Source organism: Bombus impatiens, unplaced genomic scaffold (genome assembly GCF_000188095.3).
Source record: "Bombus impatiens unplaced genomic scaffold, BIMP_2.2 scf_0362, whole genome shotgun sequence".
In the NCBI taxonomy this organism is placed as follows: Eukaryota; Metazoa; Arthropoda; class Insecta; order Hymenoptera; family Apidae; genus Bombus; species Bombus impatiens.
Genome location: NT_176781.1, coordinates 1 through 14,570, shown reverse-complemented (window position 1 = coordinate 14,570; position 14,570 = coordinate 1). Strand labels below are relative to the sequence as shown.

Here is a 14,570-nt window from a genome sequence, read left to right as displayed (position 1 = left end):
TCTGAAAATGTAAGATTAATATCTTTTTTTTACTGGATAATGAAGAGAAGAAAAATGTAAGTATGGGAAAAAAACGAAAGGTTAAAATCCTGTCGTGTATCGTTTCTAGAATTCAATCATCAATCCAGTTTTTAATGTCACTTTTCCAATTTTCAATCGTTTACCGTATTATTCTGTCTGTTGTATATTGTAAAGTTTAATATTAAAATAATTCAAATTATTTCAACAATAAATATCCGATTTCACTAAGAATATTAAATAGATCGTGTAAATTCCAAGTAGAACGCCAGTATCACATTTGGGACAGAATATCTGTAATAATAATTTTTCAGTAGTGGAATGGCATAATTTCATGTTAATATGATCAGAAATCGTAAGTTAAATTACCAGTCAGTAACTGTTCGAAGTAAATTCAAATAAATTACCGACGATTTTGCTACCTGGAAACAGTAAAGAGTAAAACTTTGATTTAATTGTGTCATAATATTAACACTATTTCAAAAATAAAGACTTACAGAGCTAAAAGTATTCAGAGACAGTTCAATTATTTTTCCGGCCGTCAGCTTTGGTGGATAGTGAGATATGGAGATCAGTAGAATTAGGTCATAAGCTTTCTTAGCTGGCAGCTGATACCATTCGATTTCATAGGAAGTTATACCAATTTGGCTACACTGATTACGACCATCGAAAACACTTAATAACGTAAAAAATACATAAATAAGCGAAATTCTTTTGTAGCTACCTGTTCAGTGAGAATTTCGCCTATGTAGCAAAATATAAATATATTAAATGTGAAGGAGATCAACAGAGTAACGTAAGTTAATATGGCGATCGCATCGCTATTTTGCCATTCCTAAAATATATTGTGAATAACATCTTTTCATAACCATAGAAAATAAAGAGATATTAATTGAATTGTTTACCATCATACAATAATATTCAAGTAAACACATAATAATCGTCGATTCGACAATCTCCGTCAGACATATTTCACGCAAAGCTTCCTCAACATTTTTCGAAAATCTAAAATATCCACGTGTTTCGTTCTCTAACATTTCCTTCATTTTATAAAACTCTCGTTGTATACTTATTTTATATTTCTTACCTTAAAACTTCCACGTGATCGTGCACGATAACGGACATAGAATCACGGCCGTTGTTCTTTCTCTTCTCGTTTTCCACCAAATCATGCAATCTTGCTATTTGTACTTGGATCTGCCCACAAATGTGAGTAACAAAGATCGCAGCTAAACTGTATGCAACCGTCGTCACGCTGTACATGATCATAGCAGCGAAGCACTGGAGGAAAAACACAACTTCGTACGTAGGACTGGATTGAGTGTCCAAGAACGAATCGTAGCCAGGATAAGTCAGTGGTCTAAATGTATAATTCTTCTTATTCCTTTCCTTCGATAAGAATTGCATTACCGTGTGATATGACATTCCGCCAGTATATAGAAAAATGGCACAAAGTGTGATGAGTTTTCTGCTGACCGTCGCATATTTTAACATGATCGTTCGATGATTCGGATCCTGTACCATTTTCCAGTCTTTTTCAACATGCTGGATGCATCGTTCAAAGAAGGCTCCTTTCACACCAAGGTAGCAATATTTAATTGTGGAAGAGAGACAAAAGCCAACTGGGCCGAGCAGTTTCACTTTCACGTGCACACTCTTCTCCACGAAAAAGATATGATAAAATGATGGTAAGATAATAAAGAGCAAACTGGAGAAGCACATGATCATCAGGATGACCGAGACAAGCTGCTCTAGTTTACTGGTATGATTACTAACGAGAGGCCACACTCCGATTGGTTTTAACAGCCATTGGCACATTTGCAGCGTGTAATGTATATCGTTTTCATAATGTATGTTTCTCAGCTGATCATCAACTGTGGTGTATGGTCGATCATGCATACTGACAGCTCTGGTGTACAGGGACGACTGATCGACAGGATAGAAACTTTCGACACGATATGGTCAGAACGCAAGCGCGCGTCTCTTCGTTTGAACTCCTCCACGTGTGTGCGCTTTGTAGGCAAGGGGGGACACAGTGGGGAAACTTTCGTCGATAATTAGCGAGCACTCATTCTTGTTTCTTCATTTGCAGGTTTTACATTCGCTGGAGGGTAGATCGAGACATAGTGCAAAGAAATCATTTGATCGGATGATAAGTGTATGTCGTTTACTTCTTCTATTGAACGATTTTTATGTACTATTGTGGTTCCTTAATGCAGTGAGATTTGAAATACGATTATATCGTGCACCTATATTGGTATTGTTTTATATTAGCTATGCACACTATACCATTAATGTTATGAATTAAAAAAATGTTTACGTAAACTGTGTTATTTTCTAAATTCATTTTTAGTATATTCGTTTTTAATATAATGTATCATATGATATCTTTTATGCAAATAGGACGACTGTAAAAGTTTTTTATCTGTTCTTCGGTTTATATAAAATTAGATCTCCAATTATATCTTAAATCTCATTCTAATAAAAATTTAGTGTTAGTGTCCAACAAAGTACAAAAAAGAGTAACGAAAAGTGTAATTGAGAGAAACTTTGTGATATTATTTTTAACACTCATACTTCTCTTTTAATATTCTCTTTAAATTCTTAACGTATAATCGTAAATTGAACTTTCAAGTATTTATTGTATAAATCTATTTTCCAAATTATTTTAATACGTAACGCAAGTACTTTATTATATTAAAATAATTCTAATCATTTCAACAATATATCTCGGTTTAAGCGCAGCATATCCGATAAATCACGTAGAATTCAGGTACAGGATTCTTTTCTTTACCATATCTTGGTAACTTTATTTAGAATTCAGTAACCGTTCGCAGCATGTTCAGGTAAACTAGCGAGGATTTCAACACCTAAAAATAATAAACTTTATTATTCGTTAAAAATTTCATTTTCAGTTCGAGATCACGTACAACGCCAAAAGTGTTCATCGATAGAACGAGTATTTTTCCAGCCGTGAGTTTCAGAGGGTATTTCGATATGGCGAGCACCAGAACGATGTCACGAGCTTTTCTCCCAGGTAGATTGTACCATTCTATATCGTACAAAGCGGTCGCGATTTCGCTACCCTGGTACAACACTCATATCTATTATGCCAATGGTTAATTATCCGATGGTTAAGTGTCTATGTTGAAACATGGAGTGAATAATGAGGCGAAAAACTGTATGAATGAATCACGTCTTGAGTATATACTTTTTATAAATACCTGCCCAAGAAGAAGCTCTCCTACGTAACAATATATCAGTATATTAAAGGTGAAAGAAGTTAAAAGGATGATATACGTTGAGATCGCGACTGAATCGCTAGTCTCCCATTCCTAAAATATATTGCTTTATAATTGTTGTTTTAAACGCATATACTGTTTTTTGGTATTTGAAATTATACATATGCTATGATACATATACGTGTAATATTAATTACATAATAATTTATACATAACTATACATATATGAGATTACGTTAATAATATTTGTTATTTGATATATATAGAATAATAATTTGCGTTACTTTTACCATCATACAGTAATATTCGAGTAAGCATATTAGCAAGGTGGACAGCATTACTTCTATCAAGAATAATCCTTGTAATGCAGTTTCAATGTTTTTCGTAAATCTGCAATGTCATAGTTATTTCTCGAGCAATATAATAATATGTAATTAAAGGGTTCAGTAGGAAAGTCGTATAAGTGTACCTTTTTCTAGAAATGAATTAAGCACAGAAAACGATGTATAGAGGATTTTTTTTTAATGAATTTTAATGATATGCTTTAATGTTTGAGGACACAAAGATTTTTCTATCAAACTTCGCTCAAAATTTTCTTTCCTTTCTTTTCTTAATTATTTAACTGCTTTACCTCAGAATCTCCACGTGTTCACTCACGATAACCGCCAAATGATCCTCGATCCCATTTTTCAACGCCTTCCCATCCTTCCTCAGGTTCTCCAGCCTCAACGTTTGTATCTTAATCTGTCCACAGGCGTGCGTAGTAAAAATCGCCGTCAAACTATATGCAGCCATCGTGATATTACCTGTGATCAGAACGTAAACACAGTGCATACAATACACGATTTCATACGTGGGGCTTTCTTGAATATCGAAAAATGCCTCGTAGCCAGGATAGGTGAGCGGCCTGATCGTTATGTTCTCATTAATCTTCTTCTTCGATAATAATGGCATAATAGTGTGATAAGACAGACCACCGGTATACATGAATGCCGCACATAGAGTGATCAGATTTCTGCCCATGGTCACGTATCGAACCATGATTGCACGATGATCTTTGTCTTGCAGCATCTTCCAATTTTTCTTTACATGTTTGACACAACGACCGAGTTCTGAACTTTTTACGCCAAGGTAACCGTACTTAAACAGTGCAGTTACACAAAATGCTAATGGACCCAAGAATTTGATTTTCATGTTCATGTCTTTTTCATAGAACAAGATATAATAACCGAATGGCACGATGACAAATTGCAAGATTGAACAGCAAATTATGATTAACAACACAGACACTATTTTCTCGAATTTGTTCACGTGATCGTGCAGGAAAAAGTAGATGCCTAAAGGCTTCAAGATCCAATGACAAAATTGGAATGTGTGATATATGTCGCTTTTGTAATGGCTATTTTGTAGATGATCGTTGACATCGCTGGAGGATCGCATGTTGACGCTTTCGGCGCACAGCGTCGACTAAACTCACTGAACGATGCTCACAACGATACTGAAAGGGATATATATTGGGACGCAAGCGCAAAACTGAATGAATGAAACTTTATTTCATAATCGATAGGTATTACGCGTATTGCAGTCACATGTTACTCCTGGCTGGCTTGTGTTTGGGTTTCCACTGTGGGGACTCGTCTCTATAGCGATATGTGGTCAATAGTTCTTGTCATTTTGCTTAACCTTGTTGTTTTTCTTGGGTTTCTATGATCGAAAATTATATTTCTATACTGATAGCTTCTAAATATATGATTTTAGAGTCTTATTATTTTTTTTTATGTCACGCTTCTTAAGAATAAACTATTTCTCAGTTTGAGAAGGAGATATCTGGAAGGATGTAAATCCGAGAAAAAAAAAAGAAAAACAACAGGATTAATGTACTTTTAGTGCAATTGTAAAATTTTGAAACAAATTTTTGTGAAGTACTATTTCTATCAATTGAGTTTTCGTGAAATTGATCGTTTAAGAAGTACGGATGTGAAGCATATAAAAAATACTTTCGAATAATATAACGCATATTTCTCCATGTTCAAAGTAACGTCATTTGGTATCTGTGACACATATATATACGAGGTAAAAGAAATACTTATTTATATATACAACTTTACATAAATATGTTTGAATAAAAAATCTACTAAGTTTATTATCTAAATATATCTTTCTTACATGTGCAGTCTATATCATGGTCGTTTGACGAAGCATATTGAAATAGGTGAAAACAGTTTTTATTATCTGTAATTGCAAAGGATATTTCTTGAGAATTAATAATATTATTTTTTAAGAATTAAGAGAATTAAAAGGACATACATTACCAAAAGTGTACACGGACATGGTAATTATCTTTCCAGCTGTTATTTTAACTTCCATATGAGATCGTGAAATGATCATAATTATACTAAGGATATTTTTATCAGGCAACTGATACCAGTTCGTCATGTAAACCATGTCACCAACTTTCTGGCACTATCAGCAACATAACCGGTAACTCAATCAATCATGTAGATAATTATGTTTAAGATTGTCGCTTAAGTTGCCTGTTTATTACCTGTTCCTTGAGTACTTCACCGATATAACATATTAAGAAAATGTTGAAAGTCATAGATAGAAATACCATGACATATATGATCATAGCCTGAACATTATGTTCAGACCATTCCTAAGGAAAATATAAATATTTTTAATTGGATCGACCATCTCTATTGTCTACGTTGATAAGTATTACAGTTCTTTTCTTTTTTGCCTCAATTTGTAAAACTTAAACAAAATTTTATATTATCATATTTGTTATTGTAGAGAACATATTTTTTAATATCATGTAATCATTATCAGATTGTAGTGGCAATAGTAAATAAAATGTATAAAAGTCTCTTTGTGGAATTGAGGCAGTAGTATCGATGAATATATAGTCAGACAAATTACTTTTAATAAGGAAATATACAAAAAAGTTACAAGTTCTCAGGACAGAAGCAAAATTTCAATGATTAACGAACATTGGATATTTATCAATAATAACAATGATGAATGATAAACGATAATGGACATATTTGATGATTACTGAATAAAAGATATAATTCAATAATTATTGTTGGAAATAATGAAAGTTTCGTTTTATAATTCTCTTATCGACACTTAGGGATAAAATACAAATCTTTCCATCTTTCTTCGTTCTCCTCTAATTTATTTCAGAAATTTTGCCTCTGGTCGGTAGATCCATAAAATTAACATATATGTATATATTTGTTATTATATCAGCATACCGCAAGTATATAATAGCAGGGCATGCACATACCCAGCATACACTTGAACATTTCCATGAAGCATATTGGGCTCATTATACGTTCAATACGTGCTATCAAACTGAATTTAATATTACATTAGGTAAATTTATTAAAATATCAGGATAAAATAAAATATTACCTTAGAACTCTCAGATGATGTTCAACGATTACACCGATTTTGTTAATCTGGGCTTGCTTATTCTGTTGCTTGGTCTGATTTGTGAATTCGTCGACCCACGTCACCATTATGTTCAACTGACCAAGAGCGTGGCTTGCAAATACGGTAGCAAGACTAAAAGAACCTGCAGCGCCCGAACTCACTACAAGTGCTGACAGGAATTGTGTACCGAGGATTATGTCGTGTGTCGGATTAGTCTGAACTGCGAATTTATATGCCGGGCAAGGTAAAGTATATATGTCCATGGTTTCGTTGCCGACTTTGATGGTCCGTCTAAACGCACCCAATACAACGCAAGTATAAATCATGGTGCCCTGCATGAAACCTGCGCAAAATCCAGCAACGTAACGACCGAGTTTCGCGTTCTTCCACATCTCATACCGATCCTGCACCCTCGTTATCATTTTCCAATCGGATCGCACGCGTTCTATGCAATAATTAATATCCTCTTGACGTAACAACAGCACAGCATAATTGAACCCATCGACACACCAGTGGCTTAAAGGACCAAGCGTCTTGAGTTTCAAGTAAATATCTTCTTTTACGAGAATTATATGAAGAAAACCAGGGACTATTGTGAACAATACGATGCACCAACAGATTACGATTGAAATTTGCGCTAAGATCTTTTCGCGTCTCGTGGTAGAAGGTGAGTTGGGCCAAGCTCCCATTGGTCGTAAATACCATCGGCTCAACTGTACGCTGTATTCACCGAGATTACCATACTTTTTTTTAGCTGCAACCAGCTCGTCTGCCATTGTATTCCCTGACCGAAGTTCCGAATGCAACTGAACCGGGGGAACAATAGTTCGCGTTGCTTATTGCTTGCGCATACTTCGTCAAAGGATTCGCGCCGATCGATTCGTTTAGTGACCTGCTGCAACTTTTTGCTGTAAACGAATCTCAATACGCTTCAAGTTGTTGATAATAGTTTTATGAGTTGAGCAATATTGGGGGAATGGAGCGGAGAAGGACTTGTACATTCGCAGAGGAGACATTTTATAGGTCATTTTCACATACAGGTGAAATATGATTTAGAAATCTGAAACGTATCAGATCATTTCGGTGCACAAGTTGGTAGGTGAATGTGTAAAGTTTGGAATAATTTTGCTCAAATAATCATTCCAAATTTTAATTATTATAGTTTTGCTATCATAAGAAATATGTAGATGTAACATTAGTTTATAGAAGAATGTGTTTTCAAGTAGTGATAGTACAGTATATTAAGTATATTGAATATATTGAGATGACGGCTGTAACATGCGTAGTCACTAACGATTTTAATATCTGTAACAGAAGACATTCGATTGAAGTACATTGCACCATGATTGATAGACACTTGTGCGTAAGTGCATATTAGCTACAATGAAGTTTTAGAATTGCGCATGTGCTAACAGCATGGTATATGGCAAATCAGATTCGAGAAGCTTACTGTCTGTGCAATTGAAATCTCCTTATAACCACCTGTTGATTCAATACGTAGCAAGGTATGTATCTGTATCTATACAATCCAGTGAAATTTCTAGAAATGTTTTTACGAATAAATATAAATATATTTGATATTGTTTGAATAAGTAAAAAATAACTAATCCATACTAATCAGTAATAATTTCAAAAGCTATTCTAGATTAAAATAATAATCATTTCACATGAACTTTCAATAGTATTAATTTTTCAGGAATGTTGTCCAATAATTAATTGTTTACAAATATGTTTAGATATAATTATAATTTTATCAACCATCTCGATGAGATTTATGCTATAATATGTTCTTTTTTACAGACACTGCACATCTCACAAGCACACATTTAATCATCATAAAAGGCGAAAGAAATATTTTTTGTACCTTCAAGTTATTTCAACAGAAAAATGATAAACTTTATTGTCTAAGTAGATATACGTTAAAGATATGTGCAGCTTACGTCATCGTCGTCTGACATAGCATATTTAGATACGCAAAAACTGTCTTTACTATCTGCAATCACACGTGATTCCATGAATATTTTTGAATATTCCATGAATATTTATTTTTCCATATATATTTATTCTTTCAAAATTAAGAAAATTGAGAACACGTACATTAGCGAATGTTAATACGGACATGTCAATGATCTTTCCCGCAGTTATTTTAACTTCCATGCTAGACCGAGAAATGATCATAATCAGATTTATGATATCTTGGTCAGGCAAATGATGCCAGTCTGCCATATAAACCATGTCTCCAATCTTTTTACACTATTAGCATTTGAGTCAATGAGTTTAAAGTATTAGATTATGTTACCGTACGTTCATTACCTTTTCCATTATTATTTCACCGATGTAACATACTAAAAAAATGTTGCAAGTCATAGATATAATTATCATAACATATGCAGCTATGTTCTGAATATTATGTTCAGACCATTCCTGAGGAAAAGTAAATATTTTCAATTAGATTCAACAACTATAATGTTCAGACGAATTTTATAGCATTTTTATTGTTTTAATTCGGGGAGCATATATTAATCAGATTTAAGTATTTGTAAACATTAGACATTATTCTTTTGAATTTTCAACATAAAAACGTACGAAACTTATTATATTGGAGGCCCACGGAGCGAAAGCAAATTTTCAAACAATTTAACACAAACTATGTTTAAATTTAATAAATATATCCAATGATTAATCAGCATATTTATCAATGACCATTATTATATTATTACAACGAATACTTAATAATTAATTTATAAACTCAAAGATTCTTGGCTGTGACAATAAAAGTTTCACTTGATAATTGCTTTTTTCATTCCTGGTAGAAATTTTGTTTCCAATCAGTGGTCCTATAGAATTACCATACACATTTCTTAATATGTTTAGCATACCGCAAGAATGTAATAGCTAGGCATGCCCATACCCAGCATACATTTGAACATTTCCATGAAGCATATTGGACTCATAATACGTTCGATACGTGCGATCAAACTGCATTTCAAAATACATTAGTCAAATTCATTAAATTATCAAAATAAGAATATAAAAACAAGTATTACCTTAGAGCTCTCAAATGATGTTCTACGATTACGCCTATTTTATTGGCTCGAGCATTACTATTTTGATCTTTCGAATGCTGATTCACGAACTCGTTGATCCAAGTTACCATTATGTTTAACTGACCAAGAGCATGGCTTGCGAATACTGTAGCAAGACTAAACGCGCCAGCGGCGCTTGATGTTGCGATAAATGCTGATAAAAATTGTGTACCAAGAATGATGTCGTGTCCTGGATTAGTTTGAACTGGAAGTTTATACGCTGGGCAAGGTAAAGTATATACGAGGATGGTCTCATTTCTGACTTCGATGGTTCGTTTAAATGCTCCTAATACAAGGCAAGTGCAAAAGACGCTCCCGTGCATGAAAGCGGCGCAGAAACACGCGATGTAGCGACCGAGTTTTGCATTCTTTAACATTATTCGTTGGTCTTCCAATCTTGTTATAGTCTTCCAATCTGTTCTTATATGTTTTATGCAATAATGTATGTCACCTTGGCGTAGCAACAACACAGCGTAATTGAATCCTCCGACACACCAATGACTAAGTGGACCAAACATTTTTAGTTTGAGGTAAAGGTCTTCTTTCTCGAGCAGGATGTTTAATACTCCAGGAATTATAGTGAACAATGAAAAGCACCAACAAATTACATTCAAAATCCATGACATGAATTTTTCACGGTTAGTAGTAGAATTTGAAGAGGGCCAAGCGCCTATTGGTTTTAAGATCCATCGGTTCACCTGTATGCTGTACTCGCTAAGACTACCAAATTTTCTTTCAACCGTTACAGGGTCGTCTGTCATTGTGTTCACTCAGCAATGTCGCCGTTGCAACTGAATCGAGGGGAAAGTACTCTGTGTTGCTCAATGTGCGCGCATACTTTGTCAAAGGATTCGCGCCGATCGATTCTGTCAGTTGCTGTTTACCGCTTTTTGTGGCGGTAAATTAATCTGCGTGCGATTCAAATTGTTGACACTTGTCGTACGAATTCGACAATGTACACGCAATAGAGAACAAGTTATATTTTTATAAAAAATATGTGTTAAAAAGTCTTACTACAGAAATTAGTGGGTGAAGGTAAATATCTTCTTTAAATAATTGGTCTGCTTGGAATATATTATACTGGAGTTAGTAGATACTGTCCGTGTATGAAATATATATTTGAGTGCACGACCGTCAAGTTGATTCTTCAATTATTTATGTAGCGAGATACAGACAAATATTATTGCAAGTTACCATATTTTTCATTATTTTAGTACGGCATTTTTATTGCACTAAATATCTCTTTTATTGTTCTTGAATTAATATGAGGTAACTCCCAAATGACAAGCAATTCGCCAAATGGTCATGTTGTCGCGTACAATGTATTTATTCGAAAGGATATTTCAGGAAATAGCATGGAAATACTTTTAAGATTTCAAAATTTTTACTTTACAGTGATTTACAAATTTTCATTTTTTTAGGCATTTATCATATCAGGCCTAAAAATGAATCCAATTTTCTAAAATATAGACTTTCAAATCAGTAGAACTTGGAAACACATTTTTTCCGATAACTACTTTAGATTTTAATAAGAAGATGCGAAAGCAAATATAATACGATTTCGTTTTCTCATGTAGTGAGAGTACGAAGCAGACTCAAATATGCGAATGCGGACCTTAACACCTGTAGCGAAGAAAATTCTACAAGAATGCGGATTATATAATTCAAAATAATCGACGAATAGATAAATATACGCTACTTACGCTGCAGAAACTGGCTAACGATAATTCGACGAGCTTTCCCGCTGTTAATTTCGTGGAAGAGTTTGCAACGGCGAATATTAAAATCAGTCCTAGAGCTTTCTTTTGTGGCAAACGATACCAATCGATCATATAGGCCGATAGACTAATGTTCCTACACTACGATATTGAAATTACAGTATTTTATTAGAATTTCATTTATATTTCAGGTAAAAAAATACCAAACGATAACTTTCAAAATAAGTAAATTACCTGTTCAGATAAAATTTCCCCAATGTAACACAGGATGAAAATATTGAACGTAAATGATATGAGCAATGTGCAATAAGTCAATGTTCCTATAGTTTCACTTTGCTCCCATTCCTAGAAAATTGACAACAAAACATGACAAATGTAATTTAATATATCGATACAGTACAACTCCGTTTATATAAACTCTACTTATTTGAGCAAAAATTTAGTTAGTAATTGTAAATTAGTAAATGTAAATTTAGTCAATTAAATGAATTTCGGTTGTTTGAATCTGTTAATGTGAACATGGATTCCTATTGGGTAAACCAAAGATCAAAGCTGGTGAAGAGATACGTGTGGCCCTCATGATATGAATTTCAATTATATAAGGTATTTGTTAATGTTGTGAAAATTATGCGTAATTATACAAGTTCGTATAAATGGAGTTCTACTGTACTTTAATATCTTTATCAGCATCACTTCACTACCGTGAGTAAATAATATCCAAGGAAACAAATATTCATCGTACAGCCTATTAGTTCCACGAAACATATCTCGTTAAGAAGGTCTTCTATCTGAGATATAAAACTAAAAATTGTTTGCAAATTATACGTTTACATAGTCTATACGATCTACATAAACATTGAAACATTTTTTACCCTAGTATGTGTAAATGATGTTCCACAATATCGCCTAATCGCTGTTCATGGACGTTCGAGTTCTTTTCTTCTTCCAGACTACCGACGAGTCTTTGAAGCATTTTCACGAGGATTCCAAACTGTCCGCAGACGTGCATGACGAATACAGCAGCCAAGCTGCAAGCACCCACGGTTACCGAATATATCACAAATCCAGCCAAACATTGCATGAACTGCACGATTTCAAACGAGGGACTAGTCCGTGGATCCAGTAGACCGCGGTAAATAGGAAACGCTTGTGATCTCACGGTTTCGTTGTCGATGATTTCCGTGCGTTTGGTACATAGTGGCATCACGGTGGTATAGAAAAATCCGCCAGAATACATGAAGCCAGCGCAAAAGATCGCCAAAGATCTCCCAATTCTTGCATTCTCTTTCATAATTTCTCTGTCTTCTTGTCGCAGTTGCGCATGAATGCGATCCCAGTCTGAGCGAATATTCTCGATACATTTTCCAATCTTGGCACCACGAGAGACGAGGATGTAATATTTAATCGCAGCCATCACGCAGAAGCTGAGCGGACCGATCATTTTGATCTTGGTATCGAGATCGCCTGTTTTGTCGAGAACAGTGCAGAGAGCGCAAGGTACCAGGAGAAAACTTATTAGAAAGGAGCTAATCAAGGTGAGGATGATGGAATTGATCTTTTCTGTTGTTGTGATACACAGGGAGATAGGCCAGACTCCGATTGACTTGAGTAACCAACGATTTATCTGGACACTATACATCCAATCTTTGTCCCATGAATGGGTAGATGGATTTACAAGGCCGACCATGCTGCATGGAATGATATTAACGAGTCGAAAGTGCATTCACGGGTAGATGGATTTACAAGGCCGACCATGCTGCATGGAATGATATTAACAAGTCGAAAGTGCATTCACAACTGAAGGGATGATGAGTGGTGTACATCGATTACTGAAGCTTTCGATATCGCGCATGTGCTAATTTCGTCGGCTTTCTCTCAACAAACCTGATTCGAGCAGCTTGCCAGTGCAGAACTTACCTCCTAACCACTAGTTGATTCGATCCGCGAGGAGGTGTGTATGTGTGCACGGCAAAGCCATAAGTGCGAACGTATGGTATTAGAAATGTTTCTCCCATGAATTCTATGTAATTTTTATGTGCGATATTTTAATAGAATTGAAGCGGTTACAATACGTTTTTCGTAAATGCTATCATTCTTTTTTTTCTGTGTCTTACCTCCTATTGTCGCATCACGTTTGTGATCTGAACCACAGTTATATTATATTATACAGTATATTGCATTTGTGATAAAGTTTAGTTTTCAATTAGTTTCAGTTGTATGTGTTATAGTAATCGCGTGAGTTAGTCACTGTGCGTAAGATAAGGATCGGATGACGGAGGATAATTTGGACTTTTTCGCAGGATGGGATAGCTGATCAGAGGTATGTTTTCATCACCGGTCATTTTGACCACACAATAGGAATAGGTACACGCGAAGTATCGGTAGGGTTAATATTAAATAATTGGTCTGGTTCGAATATATTATGCTGGAGATAGTAGATATTGTCCGTGTATGAAATATATATTTGAGTGCACGACCGTCAAGTTGATTCTTCAATTACTTATGTGGCGAGACACAGCCAAATATTATTGCAAATTACTATATTTTTCATTATTTTAGTGCGGCATTTTTATTGCACTAAATATCTCTTTTATTGCTCTTGAATTAATATGAGGTAACTCCCAAATAATAAGCCATTCGAAATGCCAAATGGTCATGTTGAAGCGTACAATGTATTTATTCGAAAGAATATTTCAGGAAATAGCATGGAAATACTTTTAAGATTTCAAAATTTTTACTTTACAGTGATTTACAAATTTTCATTTATCTAAGCATTTATCATACTTAAAAATGAATCCATTTCTCTAAAATATAATCTTTCAAATCAGTAGAACTTGGAAACACTTTTTGTCCGATAACTACTTTAGATTTTAATAAGAAGATACTAAAGCAAATATAATATGATTTCGTATTTTCATATAGTGAGAGTACGAAGTAGACTCAAATATGCGAATGCGGACTTTAACACCTGTAGCGGAGAAAATTCTACAAGAATGCGGATTATATAATTCAAAATAATCGACGAATAGATAAATATACGCTACTTACGCTGCAGAAACTGGCTAACG

General features: G+C 34.4%; 5 protein-coding genes across 5 annotated transcripts; all 5 read right to left on the bottom strand.

Annotated features, from left to right (window-relative positions):
* Window positions 1-383: 383 nt before the first annotated feature.
* On the bottom strand, window positions 384-2,007 carry LOC100742513 (odorant receptor Or2-like). The gene is made up of 5 exons (XM_003489706.2): window positions 1,106-2,007; window positions 924-1,023; window positions 743-853; window positions 516-671; window positions 384-440 (listed from the first exon to the last, which is right to left on the bottom strand). The coding sequence occupies exons 1-5, from the start codon at window positions 1,915-1,917 to the stop codon at window positions 384-386; spliced, it is 1,236 nt and encodes a 411-aa protein (XP_003489754.1). The 5' UTR covers window positions 1,918-2,007.
* Window positions 2,008-2,570: 563 nt separating this feature from the next.
* Window positions 2,571-4,952, bottom strand: LOC100745861 (odorant receptor 49a-like). The gene is made up of 5 exons (XM_024367831.2): window positions 3,892-4,952; window positions 3,551-3,650; window positions 3,243-3,353; window positions 2,949-3,104; window positions 2,571-2,888 (listed from the first exon to the last, which is right to left on the bottom strand). The coding sequence occupies exons 1-5, from the start codon at window positions 4,698-4,700 to the stop codon at window positions 2,832-2,834; spliced, it is 1,233 nt and encodes a 410-aa protein (XP_024223599.1). The 5' UTR covers window positions 4,701-4,952; the 3' UTR covers window positions 2,571-2,831.
* Window positions 4,953-5,421: 469 nt separating this feature from the next.
* Window positions 5,422-7,696, bottom strand: LOC100744490 (odorant receptor 82a-like). Its single transcript, XM_024367832.2, has 5 exons — window positions 6,678-7,696; window positions 6,518-6,617; window positions 5,806-5,916; window positions 5,568-5,723; window positions 5,422-5,492 (listed from the first exon to the last, which is right to left on the bottom strand). The coding sequence occupies exons 1-5, from the start codon at window positions 7,472-7,474 to the stop codon at window positions 5,436-5,438; spliced, it is 1,221 nt and encodes a 406-aa protein (XP_024223600.2). The 5' UTR covers window positions 7,475-7,696; the 3' UTR covers window positions 5,422-5,435.
* A 747-nt stretch (window positions 7,697-8,443) lies between these two features.
* Window positions 8,444-10,643, bottom strand: LOC100745741 (odorant receptor 82a-like). Its single transcript, XM_003489732.3, has 5 exons — window positions 9,746-10,643; window positions 9,578-9,677; window positions 9,012-9,122; window positions 8,796-8,951; window positions 8,444-8,691 (listed from the first exon to the last, which is right to left on the bottom strand). Exons 1-5 carry the CDS (start codon window positions 10,543-10,545, stop codon window positions 8,635-8,637), a joined length of 1,224 nt encoding a protein of 407 aa, XP_003489780.1. The 5' UTR covers window positions 10,546-10,643; the 3' UTR covers window positions 8,444-8,634.
* Window positions 10,644-11,337: 694 nt separating this feature from the next.
* Window positions 11,338-13,217, bottom strand: LOC100743104 (odorant receptor 67a-like). Its single transcript, XM_003489711.3, has 5 exons — window positions 12,375-13,217; window positions 12,204-12,303; window positions 11,737-11,847; window positions 11,488-11,643; window positions 11,338-11,407 (listed from the first exon to the last, which is right to left on the bottom strand). Exons 1-5 carry the CDS (start codon window positions 13,187-13,189, stop codon window positions 11,354-11,356), a joined length of 1,236 nt encoding a protein of 411 aa, XP_003489759.1. The 5' UTR covers window positions 13,190-13,217; the 3' UTR covers window positions 11,338-11,353.
* Between the last annotated feature and the right edge of the window lie 1,353 nt (window positions 13,218-14,570).